Source organism: Diplodia seriata (genome assembly GCF_021436955.1).
Source record: "Diplodia seriata strain FDS-637 chromosome Unknown scaffold_3, whole genome shotgun sequence".
Lineage (NCBI taxonomy): Eukaryota > Fungi > Ascomycota > Dothideomycetes > Botryosphaeriales > Botryosphaeriaceae > Diplodia > Diplodia seriata.
The window spans coordinates 581,705-596,212 of record NW_027117310.1 but is presented as its reverse complement, the minus strand read 5'-3'; the positions used below and the strand labels follow the sequence as shown (position 1 = coordinate 596,212).

The 14,508-nt window shown below is 60.3% G+C and overlaps 3 protein-coding genes across 3 annotated transcripts; 1 reads left to right on the top strand and 2 right to left on the bottom strand.

Annotated features, from left to right (window-relative positions):
- Positions 1–8,559: 8,559 nt before the first annotated feature.
- On the bottom strand, positions 8,560–10,503 carry SLS55_002922 (uncharacterized protein; the record flags this gene model as incomplete). Its single annotated transcript, XM_066774402.1, has 1 exon — positions 8,560–10,503. The coding sequence occupies one exon, from the start codon at positions 10,501–10,503 to the stop codon at positions 8,560–8,562; it is 1,944 nt and encodes a 647-aa protein (XP_066634521.1).
- Positions 10,504–11,420: 917 nt separating this feature from the next.
- Positions 11,421–12,811, bottom strand: SLS55_002921 (uncharacterized protein; the record flags this gene model as incomplete). The annotated part of the gene is made up of 2 exons (XM_066774401.1): positions 11,421–12,061; positions 12,115–12,811. 2 exons carry the CDS (start codon positions 12,809–12,811, stop codon positions 11,421–11,423), a joined length of 1,338 nt encoding a protein of 445 aa, XP_066634520.1.
- Positions 12,812–13,315: 504 nt separating this feature from the next.
- Positions 13,316–14,380, top strand: MET22 (3'(2'),5'-bisphosphate nucleotidase; the record flags this gene model as incomplete). Its single annotated transcript, XM_066774400.1, has 1 exon — positions 13,316–14,380. One exon carries the CDS (start codon positions 13,316–13,318, stop codon positions 14,378–14,380), a length of 1,065 nt encoding a protein of 354 aa, XP_066634519.1.
- Between the last annotated feature and the right edge of the window lie 128 nt (positions 14,381–14,508).

The window sequence follows — 14,508 nt, the reverse complement described above, 5'->3', positions numbered from 1 at the left end:
ATGTCGCTCGACGCGCCGGAGCTCACCTGTCCGGATGGCTTGCTGGACCCTGAGAGTCTCGAACAATGTCCCGGGCGAGAGGGTCGGCTTGGGGATAGAGGCACTCCTTGGTGGAGCTGTGTGTCGCGGAAGAGGAGGGCGCTTGGGATCTTTGAAAGACAATTGGGATAGAGGAGGAGGCAGGCGCTGAGGATGCTGGAGATGAGACTCTGGCCGTCGCAAGAAGGGCTATTTATGCTGGACGAGGACAAGGAGGACGACTACACCGACTCGACAGACCATGGCCAGCAGCCCTCCTGGTCGAAGGAACCTCCCGCTCCCGCCGTCAGTCCGTCGCCGCTCCATTATCGTACCCCACTCGCAACGGCCAACGATATTGCCACGATCCCACGGATCACCCCTAATGCCGCTAGAGGATCCATGAGGGCCGGCTGCAATGATACCCTAGGCCCGCGCCGGGCGTTCCAGACATGCAAACCCATATCACATTTGCTTAGGATCTTCGCCGAGGTGGCTTTTCTTCCGCGTAATATCTCCTTCTCCGGACAAAATGCCTCATGCTCCTGGTCCGATGCTGTTTGTTGGCGCGCGTTGAGGTGGCATTGACGCCCGCGGTCGAAGTCTATCACATTTGATGCCGGACGAAGGTTGAGATTATTGCGCCGAGCGTTCGTCACGTGGCTGACGCTCCATGCCGAGCCATTCGCTGGCTTCCGTCGCCCGCCCACTGCTCGTAAACGATTGGCCACTGCTCTCCTTGACGTCCGCTGTCTCCTGCTTAGTGCGGAATACCGGATTACGGGCCTGGCGGGTGTCCAACGGCTAGTTTCCCGTGAGCCCAGCACGGGGAAAGGAGAATGAGCCACCGAGACTTTTGCCCGGCGCCCCTTCGCAGACGCTCCGGATGGGCTCGGCTCGACTGGCCCCCTCTGGTCCAATCTCGTGCCCTCGTCGACTCCGCGCCTGGGGCGGACACATTACGAAGGGGTTGAACGGATCCAGCCAGCATCCGGATTTTCTCGACGTCACACCAACTAATCAGCGTACAGAGTCAGCGACCATGCACGGTGCCCCCGATCAATCTCTCGTGCTTCCATCTATGCGAGGACGGCAGTCTGGCTTGGCGGCGCCCGGCCGTCTCATACCCACCGCAACCCTGGGTGCAGGCATCGTCAGCCAGTCACCTTATCTCGCCTTCCTGCAGGAGCCTTTCATGGACACGGCGCCAGCGGTCATACCATGGGCAACCGCCAATGCGGTCCAATTGACACAGAAGCCCGTGCATCATGCATAGCCCGGCCGCCGGTGCCATTTTCCTCAGCTGACCGTCTTCCCGCTTCGCTCGGCCATGCACTGACCGTGCGGGCACGCATTGTTGGGCTGGTTAGTACATGCATGCTGACAGGCATTTTGGTGTTAGGTAACGGAGCTGGCGCGGGACTTATGCGGCAACTCGGCCGTCATCGCATATGGAAGCAAATCATTTGGGTTTGAAAGGAACGCTAGGCTCGACCGAAGTATGCCCCATCGGAGATCCTCTGACGTGGCGAACGCGGTTTGGTTGATCTCTTGAGGTGGCTTCCCTTTCCCGGGGTATCCATTCTCTTTTGCCATCGGAGAAAGCAAGAGAAGGGAGGGCAGGAAAATAATCAATCAGCTCTTGCAGGGCCCGGCCGCGCGCCCACCACACGCTCGCACCAGGAAAAGCTTCAGCCTGGTTTGTGCTTTTCTCCGCTTTCCTTTTCCCAGCCCTTGCCCTTGGATGGGAGGGGGAGGCGATGGGAGGGGAGGGGTCACGGCTATACTACCCTAACTCACACACGGCCTTCCCCCCGTCCTTGCACACACGGCTTCACCACGCACTGGGAGGAGCTTGCAGCATCTCGTCCGAGCTGGACTAGGATAAACCTGCCCTACCTCGTCACCGACCCGCGCTTTTGCCCTGTCTCTCTCTATTCCATGCCGTTATCACGTCTCTCCCTTCCCTCCCCGTCTCCCCGTCCCCCCCGACACAACAAGGATGATCAGGCCCTTTTCCCTCCTCCTTGCCTGACACCAGCAGTTGCTGCACCGCGTTACCCCGCAGATGGTCATCCTCGTCTCATGTATGGACCACGGCAGCTGTCTTTCCGCAAAGCATTGACGTCTGAGGTGGCGAGCTCGTCGGCGTGCTGCATCATCATCACGCCTTTGCTCTCCTCCTCAATCGCCCGGCTCGCCTGACTTTTTTCTTCCCGTCCCCAATTGGTTACATGCGTGTGCTCACCGCTTCCTCGCCCCTTCCTTCTATCTGACGCTGGCAATTGAAGGGGAATTGCGCGGATTCGGGGGCAGATATCGGCAAGTGATGAGGTCGGGATGCGTTGTTCGCGTTGCTCACTCAGCCTCGCTTGGCGATTTTTTTTTCTCCCTCCCTCTCCCCTCCCCCCCGACCTCTTTAGTTTTCCACCAACCCAAGAGCAGCCGAGGAAGGGCTTGCACATGCGCGCGCGAAAAAAAAAAAAACAAGTAGTTTGCGTATTCGTGGTGAGAGGTGGCTGAGCGTGCAGCGAGTAAGTAAGAGGCAGAGCTACCAGGTAGCTGCATGCCAATCGGCTCGACGGGAACGCAGTATAATAGAAAATGAGAAACAATAACCCGCGAGAGACGAGAAAGAAAGAAAAAAAACCGTGCATCGTGAAGCGAACGAGAGGTTTGACAAGGAAAAAGAGTAGTGCGCGCAAAAGTCGTGGCATCGACGGTCGCAAAACGCCCGCCGGGTGACGAGCGACGGGGGCCGGCGATCGGGCGACGTTGAAATTTACTACATGCAGGCGAAGTTTTCGCTGGTGCCGGCGGCCGTCATGTGAATGGCATCGTCTGCTGGGTTGCTTGCAGCGAGCTTTGGATTGCGCACACGCCCACAAGGGCCGCAGGTGGGAGGTGAGCACGGGATTGTCACCTTGCGCGAGTGACAAGGCGCGGTGGGTTCCGCCGCGACGCGCCCGAGCCCACTTAGTCCCCCTCGACCCCGGCCGGCCGGGGCGTCGTTGCGCACGCACCAAGGCCGCCCCGAAGTGCTGCTGCTTGCTTTGCCGTGCCCACTACGCCTCGCGCACCGGCCACCAAGCCCAAGTCCCACTCAACCTAGAGAGACGAGAGAGCCCGATAGAGCGGGTACTAGGCTGGCGATGCCGGTGGGAAGCGGTCCAAAAACTGAATGAGGGTAGAGGAAAAAAAATCCCAGCGCACGGGCTCGCGCGGAGAGGAGCCGGGCATGAAGCATGGGGGGCTGGGAGCTGGCTTACCATGCCCGGCAGCCTTGCTGGTATCCCTGTTCTGTGAGTTGAGTGCCCGTACTCCACTTACCGGACCAGCTGTAGGCTGTGCTGCTGCGGCTGCTGGTGGTGCTGCTTGCTGCTCGTGAGTCGAGAAGTTGCTGCTCAGCTTCACATCCTCACTCAATTGCTCCCGCCGATGAGCTGGGCGGTTGGCCGTTTTTGATGCCTCTCTTGCGTTGCTTACCTCACTCTTCGCACGTCGCCTCGCGCTTAGGCTGTAGCTGATACTTAACGTACATTGGTTCTTCTGGCTGCTGTGATGCGTGGCGTTATGGACAGCGTGCAGCCGGTCAGCAACCGAGCTTCGCATTCGAGATCAAACGGGAAGCTCCACTGCAGCATCTGCTGCCTGATGCTGTTGGTCATCGCCCGCGAGATTGCTTGCTTGACGAAATGCTGCTGTGCTAAGTAACCGGGTTGTCCGGGAAGGTCATTGGATGGATTGTGGGGAAAGAGAAGGCAGCAGGAACAGCGGGCGGAGCAGCGGGCGAAGCGGCGCGGCGAGTGATCATGGTGGTGAAGTGGGACCCGTGTTCTGGAGCCCGCGGATCCGCAGCTCGTCTTTCGTCTCTGTTTGCCGGGCATGTGAGGTTTTCCGTGGTGGTACAAGACATGTTGAGGGCTTGAGGCAAATGGGCTGGTGGAAAAGGCAGAATTTGAGATGAAAATCGGGGGCGGCCCGGGTTGCGTGTTCACTCCTTCTACAGCTTGCTGGCCCTTTACCGGGGTATGTGCCAACGCGGGAGTTCCAGAAGCGGCGCGGATCCGCCCTTTCCCCAAACGAAGTTGATGGCAAAACACGCCCACGACATTCCCTTATGCTGCCCGTGTCCTGGCCGCTGATAGGCTTCTTGGATTGGGCTGATCGTGGTCGGACCCGGAAGCGGGGCAGGGGTGCTGTTCGTTCGTTTCCGTGCTGTTGGCTAGCTGGACGAGCTAGCCAGCCTTGCCTGCGTGGCTGTTGTGTAATGTGATTCTTGTGTCCGTCTACCGGGGACCCAAAAAGGGCGCTGACGCCATCAATTGCGGCTTGCTGCGCCAATTGCCCGCAGCGAGCGGTGTCTGGGGAAATTGATGGACATGGGAGAGCGGCGGGCGTCGGTGGAGCGAGGGAGGGCAAGACGCAGGCAGATAGCCGTTGCAGACGGAGACCGGCAGGCGGGAGTGGGCGCGGGTGCGGCGATGACAGCAGCGCATCGGGCGGCGCGGACAGAGACCTGAGGGGTGGACGAGGGGATCAGGTCGTGGCAGGCGGGCAGCTGGCGCTGGGCTGCTGGGCCCGGCTTGCCCGCTCACTGCTGCTTGCTGGCTTCTGGGCTGGGCTCTTCGGGCCTGTCTTGCTGGCCTGGCCGGCGTCGTCTTTGAGTGGCTGCGCTTGTCATGCATGGTCTAATGCAGGCTTCGCATGCAAGAGCAGCTGCAGCTAGGATTGGGCGAGTCGGCGGTGCCGGTGCGATTGGCCGGGCATGCCGTTGCGCGCACGCGTAGGTGCCCAGAGCGCCGGCGCTGAGGAGCGTGAGCGTAAGGGCAGCCGCGATGGACGAGAGGGCGGTCGCTGCAAGCACGTTATCCTCCCGGGCGTTGTCTGCTCGTGTCGAGGTCGGGGCTTGGCTGCGGCTCTCACGCTGATGTCGCAGGTCGAAGGCAGGAAGGCGCGTCGCACAGCCAATCGGAGCGGCGCAGAGCGGTTCGCAGCGCCGGTGCGTAAATTGTTGCCGCCTGCCCCGGCGCGTACTCGCGTCCGCCGCGGATCGTCAGGTTCTGGGCCGGCTTGAGCGCTGAAGCTTCGTCCAGCGGCCTCGGTGTCGTGCAGTTCTCGTAGCGCGCCTGTGTGGCTCCTGCTCTTGGCGGGGGAGGGGTTACGGCCATCGTCATCAGCATCTGGCTTGAGCGCTGGGGTGCTCGGGGCAGCCGGCGGACGGACCGCGTTGCGTGACGTGAACGGTGGGTGTTATATGCAAGCGTACACAGTATCAGAGAGAAATAGCAGCGGTGCAGCATCTCGTCTTGGGCTGCATGTCCCGATCATCGTGTAAGGCGAGACAGTGCCTGGCCATTGACCATTGGCGCTGTGCAGATCCCGCCTGCAGACTCGCCGGGGAGCAGTCCAGCACAAAGCACAGTCTTCGCCCGTCGGCCCATTCTCCTCGTCATCCACGTGTCTGGCCGTGAGCAGCAAGAAGCGCGCGTGTTCACCGCCGCCGCACCACGCCCGTCCGCCGTCCGTTCTCGCCATACATACATGATTTTTGCTCGTCGTCCGCGCCCCGTCGCGCCGGCGAGTGCCTTTGCGCACGCGGAAAAGCCGAAGGAGCAGGTCGCCGGCCGTGCCAGCTGCCACCGTCACCACTCAGCGTTGATCCCCATCGAGCATCCGCCTGGGCCGCGGCGCCGCCCCAACCAACAAACGCACAAGCTGGCGACCCATCCGTCGTCATCGGCTCTCTCTGACGCAGCGCCGGCCCATGTCTCGCGTTTTCTCGTCTGCTTAGGCCTTGTTCATCCCAGCACTGAGCTCCACTTGGGATAACGCGTTGTTGCGCCGCGCCTTGCTCCGCGCTTGCTCCCTGGCCCAGAAGCTCGTGCCCGCCGGTTGCTTATGCTCGTGCCTGCCTCGAAGCGTTCGGTGCCCGCGCTTCGCCACAGCGGCGGATGTGCGCTGCCTCGTCACATCGTGAGGATCATTGATGGACCACACACAGCGCTCCAGCACACGCTCCTCCACCCTCCGACTGGCGTGTGCTTCGCGACGACGAGTGAGTGACAGCCACGAGGGTGAGCTCTGCCTCGCGCCAGAGCACCTCCGCGCCCCCGGCCCGGCATCTGGACTTGTCGGCTTTTCGAGGCGTGCAAGCCCCACTCTCAACGACGGCGTCTACTGTCTCACCACCAGGCGAGCGCAGGACGAAGCGCCCGGCCGTGCATGAGACGCGACGAGGCAGGACACACGAATCTTTGCCATGGGCGGAAGCGTGAGACGGCGGCTCATGCGCGTGGCTCGATGGCTCGATGGTCCGCCGGTGCCGCGCCTCAGTTCCTTCGCTGCCCGCACATCTGCTCGTCCGCCTTCCCTTCCCTTCCCCCTCCACTTGCCTCCACTCTCGTCGATCGAATGCCTGACGGCATACATTACTCACGCATCTGCGGCGCCACTTGAGTGCCGCCGGTCAGGGCCCTTACACAGGGTCCCCATAGCTTACGGATGCGTCGTGTGGGCAGCTTTCCTGTTTTAAGGTTGCCGGCTTCGTCGCACAATGGCGCCGCTCGTCCTCGTTGCTGCGGCAATTGCGAGGCGGTGAAGCATTGGGAAGTCTGGGTGTGTCGGGCACCCTGCAGCAGCAGCATATGTCGGTGGCAAGACGTCGATTGATCGAGCCGCCGAGTGTAAGAAGGAGAGAGCACGGCGGACGTCTGAAGGGCGCGGGCGAAGGCGAGACGGCTCCGCGAGCTGCAGCGGGCACGGCGTGGCTCTGCGCTGGCCGTTGCGGTAGAGCCAAGGCGAGAAAGGAGGCGCGGCTAAAAAGAGCAAAGTAGGAGGCATCTCGGAGCGCAGAGCTGGTTCGCGGCGGCGGCTTAGGGTGCTACGACGTGATGGAGAAGTGCGCTGCACGGGCCTGACTCAGGATCCATGTCGATGAGCGGCGGCAAGCGAGACGCGGCACGGTCACGTGCGAGGCTAAAACGGACTGTTCCTCAGACAGAATCTCCGCTTTTGCAGGCCCGGCAACGAAACGCTTGGGAGCGCGCCGCAGCCGTGAGCCGTTCGAACGGTCAGACGCGGTGCTGACTCCGGCGCCGCCCTTTGAGCAATCAACGGCCGCAGGCGAGCAAGACACGCCGCTCAGTCTCTCTGTCCTCTCAACCCACAGCTTGTCGTGCAAGCCTATTGTTCGCAGCGCAAGCAAGGCTGCGAGCATTGCCAGCTGTGTGACGAGTTTCGCCCTCCACCCGCACGGCAGAGCCAGCAGATGCCGAGCACAGATCAGGACCAACCCCCCACCGCCTTCTTACCCGACGGTGGCAGCTTAGCTCTCTCGTAGTGGGGGACAGTCAGAAAATCCCCAGAGCTCGGCGTGATTGTTGCGATAGAGTGGTGCTCATTGCCTCGCCCGCCGCGACTCGTCCTTGCATTGCCCCTCGTCAATCCCGCCCTTCCAGGATCAAAGCCCGTAGCAGAAAAAACCCGAGCAATTGCTGCCTGATTGCCTCCGGCGCGCTGTGTGGAGATATCTAGCAGAAAGCGGGTCAAAGCACCGCTGGTTCTGCGCCCTGCGCGTTTGTCCCAGCCACGGCAAAAGTCATCAGTAGCAGCTAGTAGCTGCGCGACAACACTTATCTCGGAGCCGCCAAACAAGCCGTTCCAGCGATCCTAACCGTGGCGCGCGCCTGCTTATCCGTAAATCTTGCTGTCATATGCGGCACTTTCCCTGGCTAACCAATTGGCGTCCTTCACCATCGCGCTTCTGCTTTGACTTGTCCAATCTGTGTTGGATCAGGTATACGTAGGTTTCGCGAGCCGTTTCGTGTCGCGAGCGCGGCAGCATTGAAGGGAGGGTGGATCTGTCTCCTTCTCGTTCTTTCTGTGATGCTAACCTCGCACGTCACATCGCCGCGCCGCTAGGCATGAGCACAACCCCGGTAGCGAGCGGCTGTGTCTAGCCTTGCTCTACTCTGACACGCTCCCAATTGTCCAGCCGTTTGAGGCTGCGCAGCGTGATATGATGGAGGAACGAATCAAAAAGGCAGAGTGATGAACGGGTTTCTAGGTTTTCTAGGTGTCCAATATCATCCCACTGTCGGGATTTCGCCCGCTGATCGTGATAGACAAATGACCGGAGGGCGTGTGTGTAATTGTTTGCGCAAGAGCCGCAATTGTGGATCTTCTCAACGCTTTTTTTCTCCGTCTTGCCTCCCCAGCATGCGGGAATGCTCATGTGCCTCGTGGGCCATGCGCGACATACGGCATTTCTCATCACACATCCTTGACATGCACACGCCGCCGCGCATTTCCGAAAGCGCGACCCTGACCGTCGAACCCTACTAATCCCTGCATCGTGGGAGCCAGAAAAAAAAAAGAAAAAGGCATTCGATGCCCGAGAGTGGAGCCCTTTCTTCATGCCGCCGAGTGATGGCGCTACTGCCCTTTTTTCGTTTTCTCCATCTTCCCGTTGTGATGATGCGGCGCAGCAGTTGAACTGAGGTCTCTCGCCCGTAAGCTAACGCCGCATTGGTCTTGGGGTCATATGATAGTAACATCCTGGACCGCTTTGCTGTCGTCGCGCATCGTCTCGCCATCCATGGCCTTGTACACGAAGCACTCGCCGAGCAGCACGTAGCCATGCCCGCCGCCGCCGCCGCCGACGCCGCCACTACCATCGCTGTCGGTGACGCCGGCCGGCCGCAGGACGAATGGGATGTCGCATCCCAGCACGACGAAGACCACGTCGCCGTCGCGGGTGCCGTGCGGCGCCAGACCCATGTAGCCCGCAGTCGTCAGGAAGAGCACGCGGCCGACGGCGACCCCCATTGTCGACTCGTAGTGCTGGTCCGGCAGGACCCACAGAGGGCTGGCGAGATCGTCGATCAGGTTGCCCGACGAGCGCCTTGTCTGGTGCTGCGGGCGGTGTTGATGTGCTGGCGCTGCCGCCGGCGTCGAAGGCGGCGGCGTCAGGCTGATGCCGTTGCGTTCCAGTATCTTCTTCAGCACCACCCTCGCCGCCTTGCCCGTCACCGGATACGGGAAGTGGTTTTGGGCGACGATTCGGTCGCATTCGGCGTACCACTGCGCGATCAGCTCCCGTTCCGCCTTCGCGTCGGTGATGGTGGTGAGGTTTAGGTTCACGCTGCCCGCGGCTCGCACTGTGTCGAAGAGCTTCCCCGGGACGGACAGCCGCGAGCCGCCATCCTGTACGCGTATCTCGCCGTACTCGTTGCCGCCGGCTGCGAAGGTCTTTGAGCCCCAGAAGCAAAACGGCCGCACTTTCAAGGGCTGCGTCCAGTCTGGAACCCATGATGGGAGCCTCTCGCTGCATCGGAGCGTCTGCCTCTGATTGGTGGCGCCGGCACAGCACAACATGGTCATGATGCGGAGGTACTTGTCCCGGTCTTTCAAGCCCTCAATGCAACAATTGAAGTGGTGCGGGTTCGCTGCGCCGTATTCGCAGCAATGTCGCCGCTGTTGAGCCATCTGGATCGTACGGGCCGCGAAGTCCACGAACACGTCTCTCGGAGTCATGCTGTAGTCCGGAGTGATATCATGCTCGCCAAGCTCCAGCAACGCGTATATCTTGTCCCGCTCATCCGTCGCGCCGAAGTGCCGACATGCCAGCATCAGCTCGAACAGATCAGGCCGGACGCCCTGCTCGTGCTGCTTCTTGATGCGGTTGATGCGTGAGAACGGCAGCTCCGTCACCAGCTCCGAGTTGCGGACGTTGTACGCCCGGTACTCGTCGCAGTCCAGATAGTCCACAATCTTCCCCACCTCTTCCCACGTGAACATCTCCCTCCCGCAGTAGACCTCTATGCAGGACGACAGGACCACCTCTTGGATGACCCACATGCGGCCGAACCACGGACGCCGGAGGATGGCGGCGAGCGCCTGCCAGGGCTTGTTGCCAGCCCGTGGCAGGGCAGCGCCGCCGCCGCCGCCGCTCCCGCCGCACGACGTGCTCCAGTCGAACTTGAGGCCGGGGTCCTCGCGCAGCTTCTCGAGGATCTGCCCCGCGAGGCGCAGGCCGGGCCTGAGGTTGACGGGCTGGGACTGGGACCCGTCGTCGTCGCCGCCGAGCCAGACGATGACCTTGCGCGCGGCCCGGTAGATCGTGCCCATCATGGCCACCTGGCGGCTGCGCTCCCGGTCGTTGCTCTGGTCGATGCAGAGCTGGTCGATCCAGAGCGACACCGTCTCCGTCGGGTGCCGGAAGCGGCGCATCGCCCTGGCCAGGTTGTCCGTGACCAGCAGCCGCCGGTCGACGTTGTTGGCCACGACGACGGGCTTGTCCGGCGCCGCCGTGCCCCAGGTGTACGACAGGGCGTCGTACTCGACGCGGCCGGACGGGAACGCCTCGACGATGTCTACGACGAGGCCGGCCCCGGACGCGGTGGACGGCTGGATCTGGACCAGCCGCGTCGTGGCCGTCGAAGTCAAACGTTTGTAGCGGTAGGGAGCTTGCGTCTGCGGCATTTCGGCGATGATGTCGAGTTCGCTTCGGTCTTCGCACGCATCATCTTGCCCTACGATCAAAGTGGCTGTTGTTCTCGAAGTATAGGCCGCCCACGCTGCGAGTGATGTTTAGCCTGCACTTCGTTCCAGTGAAGTGTCACGTTCTTTCCCCCCGAACCAACCGCAGACCGGCCCCTGTACCGGCACGTGGACGCAGCAGGGAACAAGGTTGTAATCAGTAGCGGCTCGCGTCCGGGCTTTCGATGACCCGCAGCCTAAAACACGTGATATCGCGGTCTGAAGGAAGGAGCTCGGACGGTTTAATTTAGGACGATCGTCTGTATTGGAAAAGCAGGACAGTGGGCCCATCCGTCAAGTCGGATCCATGCGGGTATGGGCATTATTGAACGATCTTCCGTAGGCTGGGTCGAACGAGGGGCCAGTGGAACGGTAAGGGCGATTGTGAAATGTAAAGATCGGTCCGGCGGTTCGTTCCTGCTCGGATCCTGTAGATCATTCTAGCCAGAGCAACACTTTCCGCAAATTCATTCCCCGGGTAGATTACTCACTTGAACTCCTACTAGACTGGTCCTGTCCTTTCAAACGGGTGACATATATACCGAGTGATCTGCGTACTGCATACAGCACAAGGGTGCAGTCTATAGGTCGACAAGATGCATGTGGATTTTGAAACTCACAAGGATACGGGGCTGTTCGTTGCATCGATACAATTTTCATTAAGCGCCCCCCGGGTATCTCATACGCTTGATAAATTACATGAAGGTCAAACCCCAGTATTCCACACGGATTGATTGCTTTCTGAGGCCATGCTCGCCCTGCCGGCTTGGTTGAAGGCACTACAAGACCCGAGTAAGAAGTACCTTTGATGAACCAGAAATGTGTGGATAACGTGAAGTAAGGCGGCACCCTTCAAACCCTTACTTCTTTCTCCTTCCACCAAACGATTTCATCGCTTTCTTCAGCCTATTCATCCTCGTCTTGTCTGTTTTCTCGGAATCAGCAGCAGAGCTGGGTGGTCTAATATCTCCAATATCGTGCGGTTCGGACGATTGGGTGGTGTAGATGGAGCTGGCCGTCTCCCGGATACGGTTAAGCAAGCGCTTTTGCAGCTGTTCCCAAATCGGCCGGCCGCCTTGAGAGTCTGGATTGAGCCATGGGCAATGGACACGATGGGTCTCGACAAGATCGAGCTTGAGGTCTTCACCCAAATACATCCAAAGCCCAACGCGCTGGTGACACTCATGACAGAAGGCTATTGAGTACTTTCCACGGTCTTCACCGTACCAACCATAGAGAGCAAAAAGCTGGGTGCGTTTTTCGATGTCCTTCTGATCGGTGCTGTCGGATGGTGCTGCAGCCTCGAAGTTCTCGGATGAGAGAGGCTGAGTGAGCTCTTCCGGCAACGCCTTCTCGAGCCTCTCAGGGTTCGTGCCAGGGTACTTGAGATTCTCAAGGGGTGGCAATTTGTATCGAATGTTCAGCAGAGATTTGTGACGCTCGATCAGCCCGGGCTTGACGTGGTCCTCGTAGCTGGCCATGGGCACATGGTAGATGTCCTCTGTTGGAGTTTGGCAATTAGTATAGCTTCCATCATTTTAGTGGGCAACATACCTTTGCATCCGGCCTTCCGCCACAAACAGCCTTCATCGTGGCCCTCGACCATGAGCTTGGCGTACCGGTCAACGAGAGCTTCATCCAAGTCTCCGGCCAGCAGCTCTTCCAGCCTGTCCTCCAAGCCGCCCCCTTCGGTGTCTTTCTTCTCATTGTCCTTCTCCTTAGGCTCCAACTTGATGACAAGCCTCTTTTCGCAGCCTCCCTTGCATGCAACAGTATTGAGGTTCTCGCAGACCCAACCCCTCTTAGCCCACTCGACCTCGTTCAGTTTGTCCGGCTTCGGTCCCCAGCGCATCACATCGGAAAAACTCTTCATGCGCTCAACGAAGTGCTCGTGACTCCATGGTGTGTAGTTGGGGGCCTTCTTGGGCTCGGTGCTCTCCTTCTCTTTGTCCTTCTTGATCATACGTATGCTCCTCGCGCGTTGGGCCAAAGACAGGCTGCTCGCCGACGGGTTGAATTGAGAGGATGCGCTGGCAGCGGTGTCGGGCCGGTCGCCTTCGACGGAGGTGAGCGAGTCGCCGCTCAGGGACTTGCGGTTGCGCTTTGAGGGAGGCTCGTTCTGGACTGCGGCGACGGACATGGCTGAAGCATTCTTCTTCGAAAGGGAGGCCAGGCTGGTAGTGGAGGAGCTGGCGCTGATGTTCTCCAAGATTTTGTTGAACTTCCGCTTTGACGTGGTGAGCGCGGTCATGGCTGGAGCTGGGGGGATGCTGGTGGAAGCTGATCTACGCAGCACCTCTTAGGGTTGCGGGTTGCTAGGCGACCCGTACGCTGGCCGACACTGGGCGCAGGCGCCGCTTTGTCGATATCGGCGGGAAAGGACGTGCGCCTTCGACCGGACGCTGGCTTGGCGAGAACCACCGGCTGCCAGAGAGAATTCGAGCGTTTTACTGTCGCAAAGATGACAGCAACTGACGGTGCCTGGCAGGCTTGTTGACGGCGTCGATCGGCGAATCGGCGGTTTCAAGGCGGGCGGCCACGGTCGGGGCGGCGTGCCTGCCCGCGTCAGCTCCAGCATCTGCCCCACTAAGAAACCGGCCAGTAAATGAGGGGACTGCACCACCCGTACCTTTTCCTCTTCTCTGCTTTCATCCTGGCGCTGAGTACTCTTGCCGTCTTCTCTTCACGCCTCACTCTTTTCTCCCGCCATCTGACCACCCAAATCCTCAAACCTGCACCATTCACCAACGCCACCATGTCTTACGCCAAAGAGCTCCAGGTCGCTGAGCTCGCCGTTCAGCGCGCTGTCCTCCTCACCAAGCGCGTCTTCCAGGAGAAGGCCAAGGGCACCGTCTCCAAGGACGACAAGTCCCCCGTCACCATTGGCGACTTCGGTGCCCAGGCGCTCATCATCTCCGCCATCCACGCGAACTTCCCGGACGACGAGATTGTCGGCGAGGAGGAGGCCACCGAGCTCAGGGAGAACAACGAGCTTCGCTCGCAGATCTGGGAATTGGTTCAGAAGTCGAAGCTCGGTGACGACGCTTCCGAGAAGCTGCTGGGCGGTCCTCTGACCAGCGACACTGCCATGTGCGATTCCATTGACCTCGGTCGGAGCGCCGGTGGTGCCAAGGGCAGGATCTGGGCATTGGACCCCATTGACGGCACCAAGGGCTTCCTGAGAGGCGGCCAGTACGCTGTCTGCCTTGCCCTGATGGTCGACGGCCAGGTCAAGGTTGGTGTCCTTGGCTGCCCGAACCTGCCCGTTGATGACGCGGCCCCCCTTGATGCTGGCATCGGCGAGGACCAGAAGGGCGAGGGTCGTGGCGTCCTCTTCAGCGCCATTGAGGGCCAGGGCGCAGTCTCCCGCCCTCTGAGCGAGGGCTCTCTCCAGCACAGCCGTCCCATCTCCATGAAGCCGATCACGGACATCACTCAGGCCACTTTCTGCGAAAGTGTCGAAGCAGGCCACTCCTCGCACGGCGACCAGGCCCAGATTGCTCAGAAGCTTGGCATCACCAAGGACAGTGTCCGCATGGACTCTCAGGCGAAGTACGCTTCTATTGCCCGCGGTGCTGGTGACATCTACCTCCGTCTGCCGGTGAAGAAGGGTTACGAGGAGAAGATCTGGGATCACGCGGCGGGTGATCTCATTGTTCGGGAGGCCGGCGGTTCGGTCACTGACGCCAATGGCAAGAGACTCGACTTCAGCATTGGCAGGACTCTTAGGGACAACTCGGGTGTCGTCGCCGCACCGAAGGCCGTTCACGAGAAGGTTTTGAACGTTGTGAAGGAGGTTCTTGCGGCGAAGGCTGCTTAAGCAAGTTTAAGTCTTGTATATGTGCTAGGATAGAGCCCGGCTTTTTTGGCTAAACTAGAAGTGCCAAAGATGCCCTGTGTAAAAATAAAAGTACAATTGCTGTACAGCTCCCAACAAATCGTGCCACC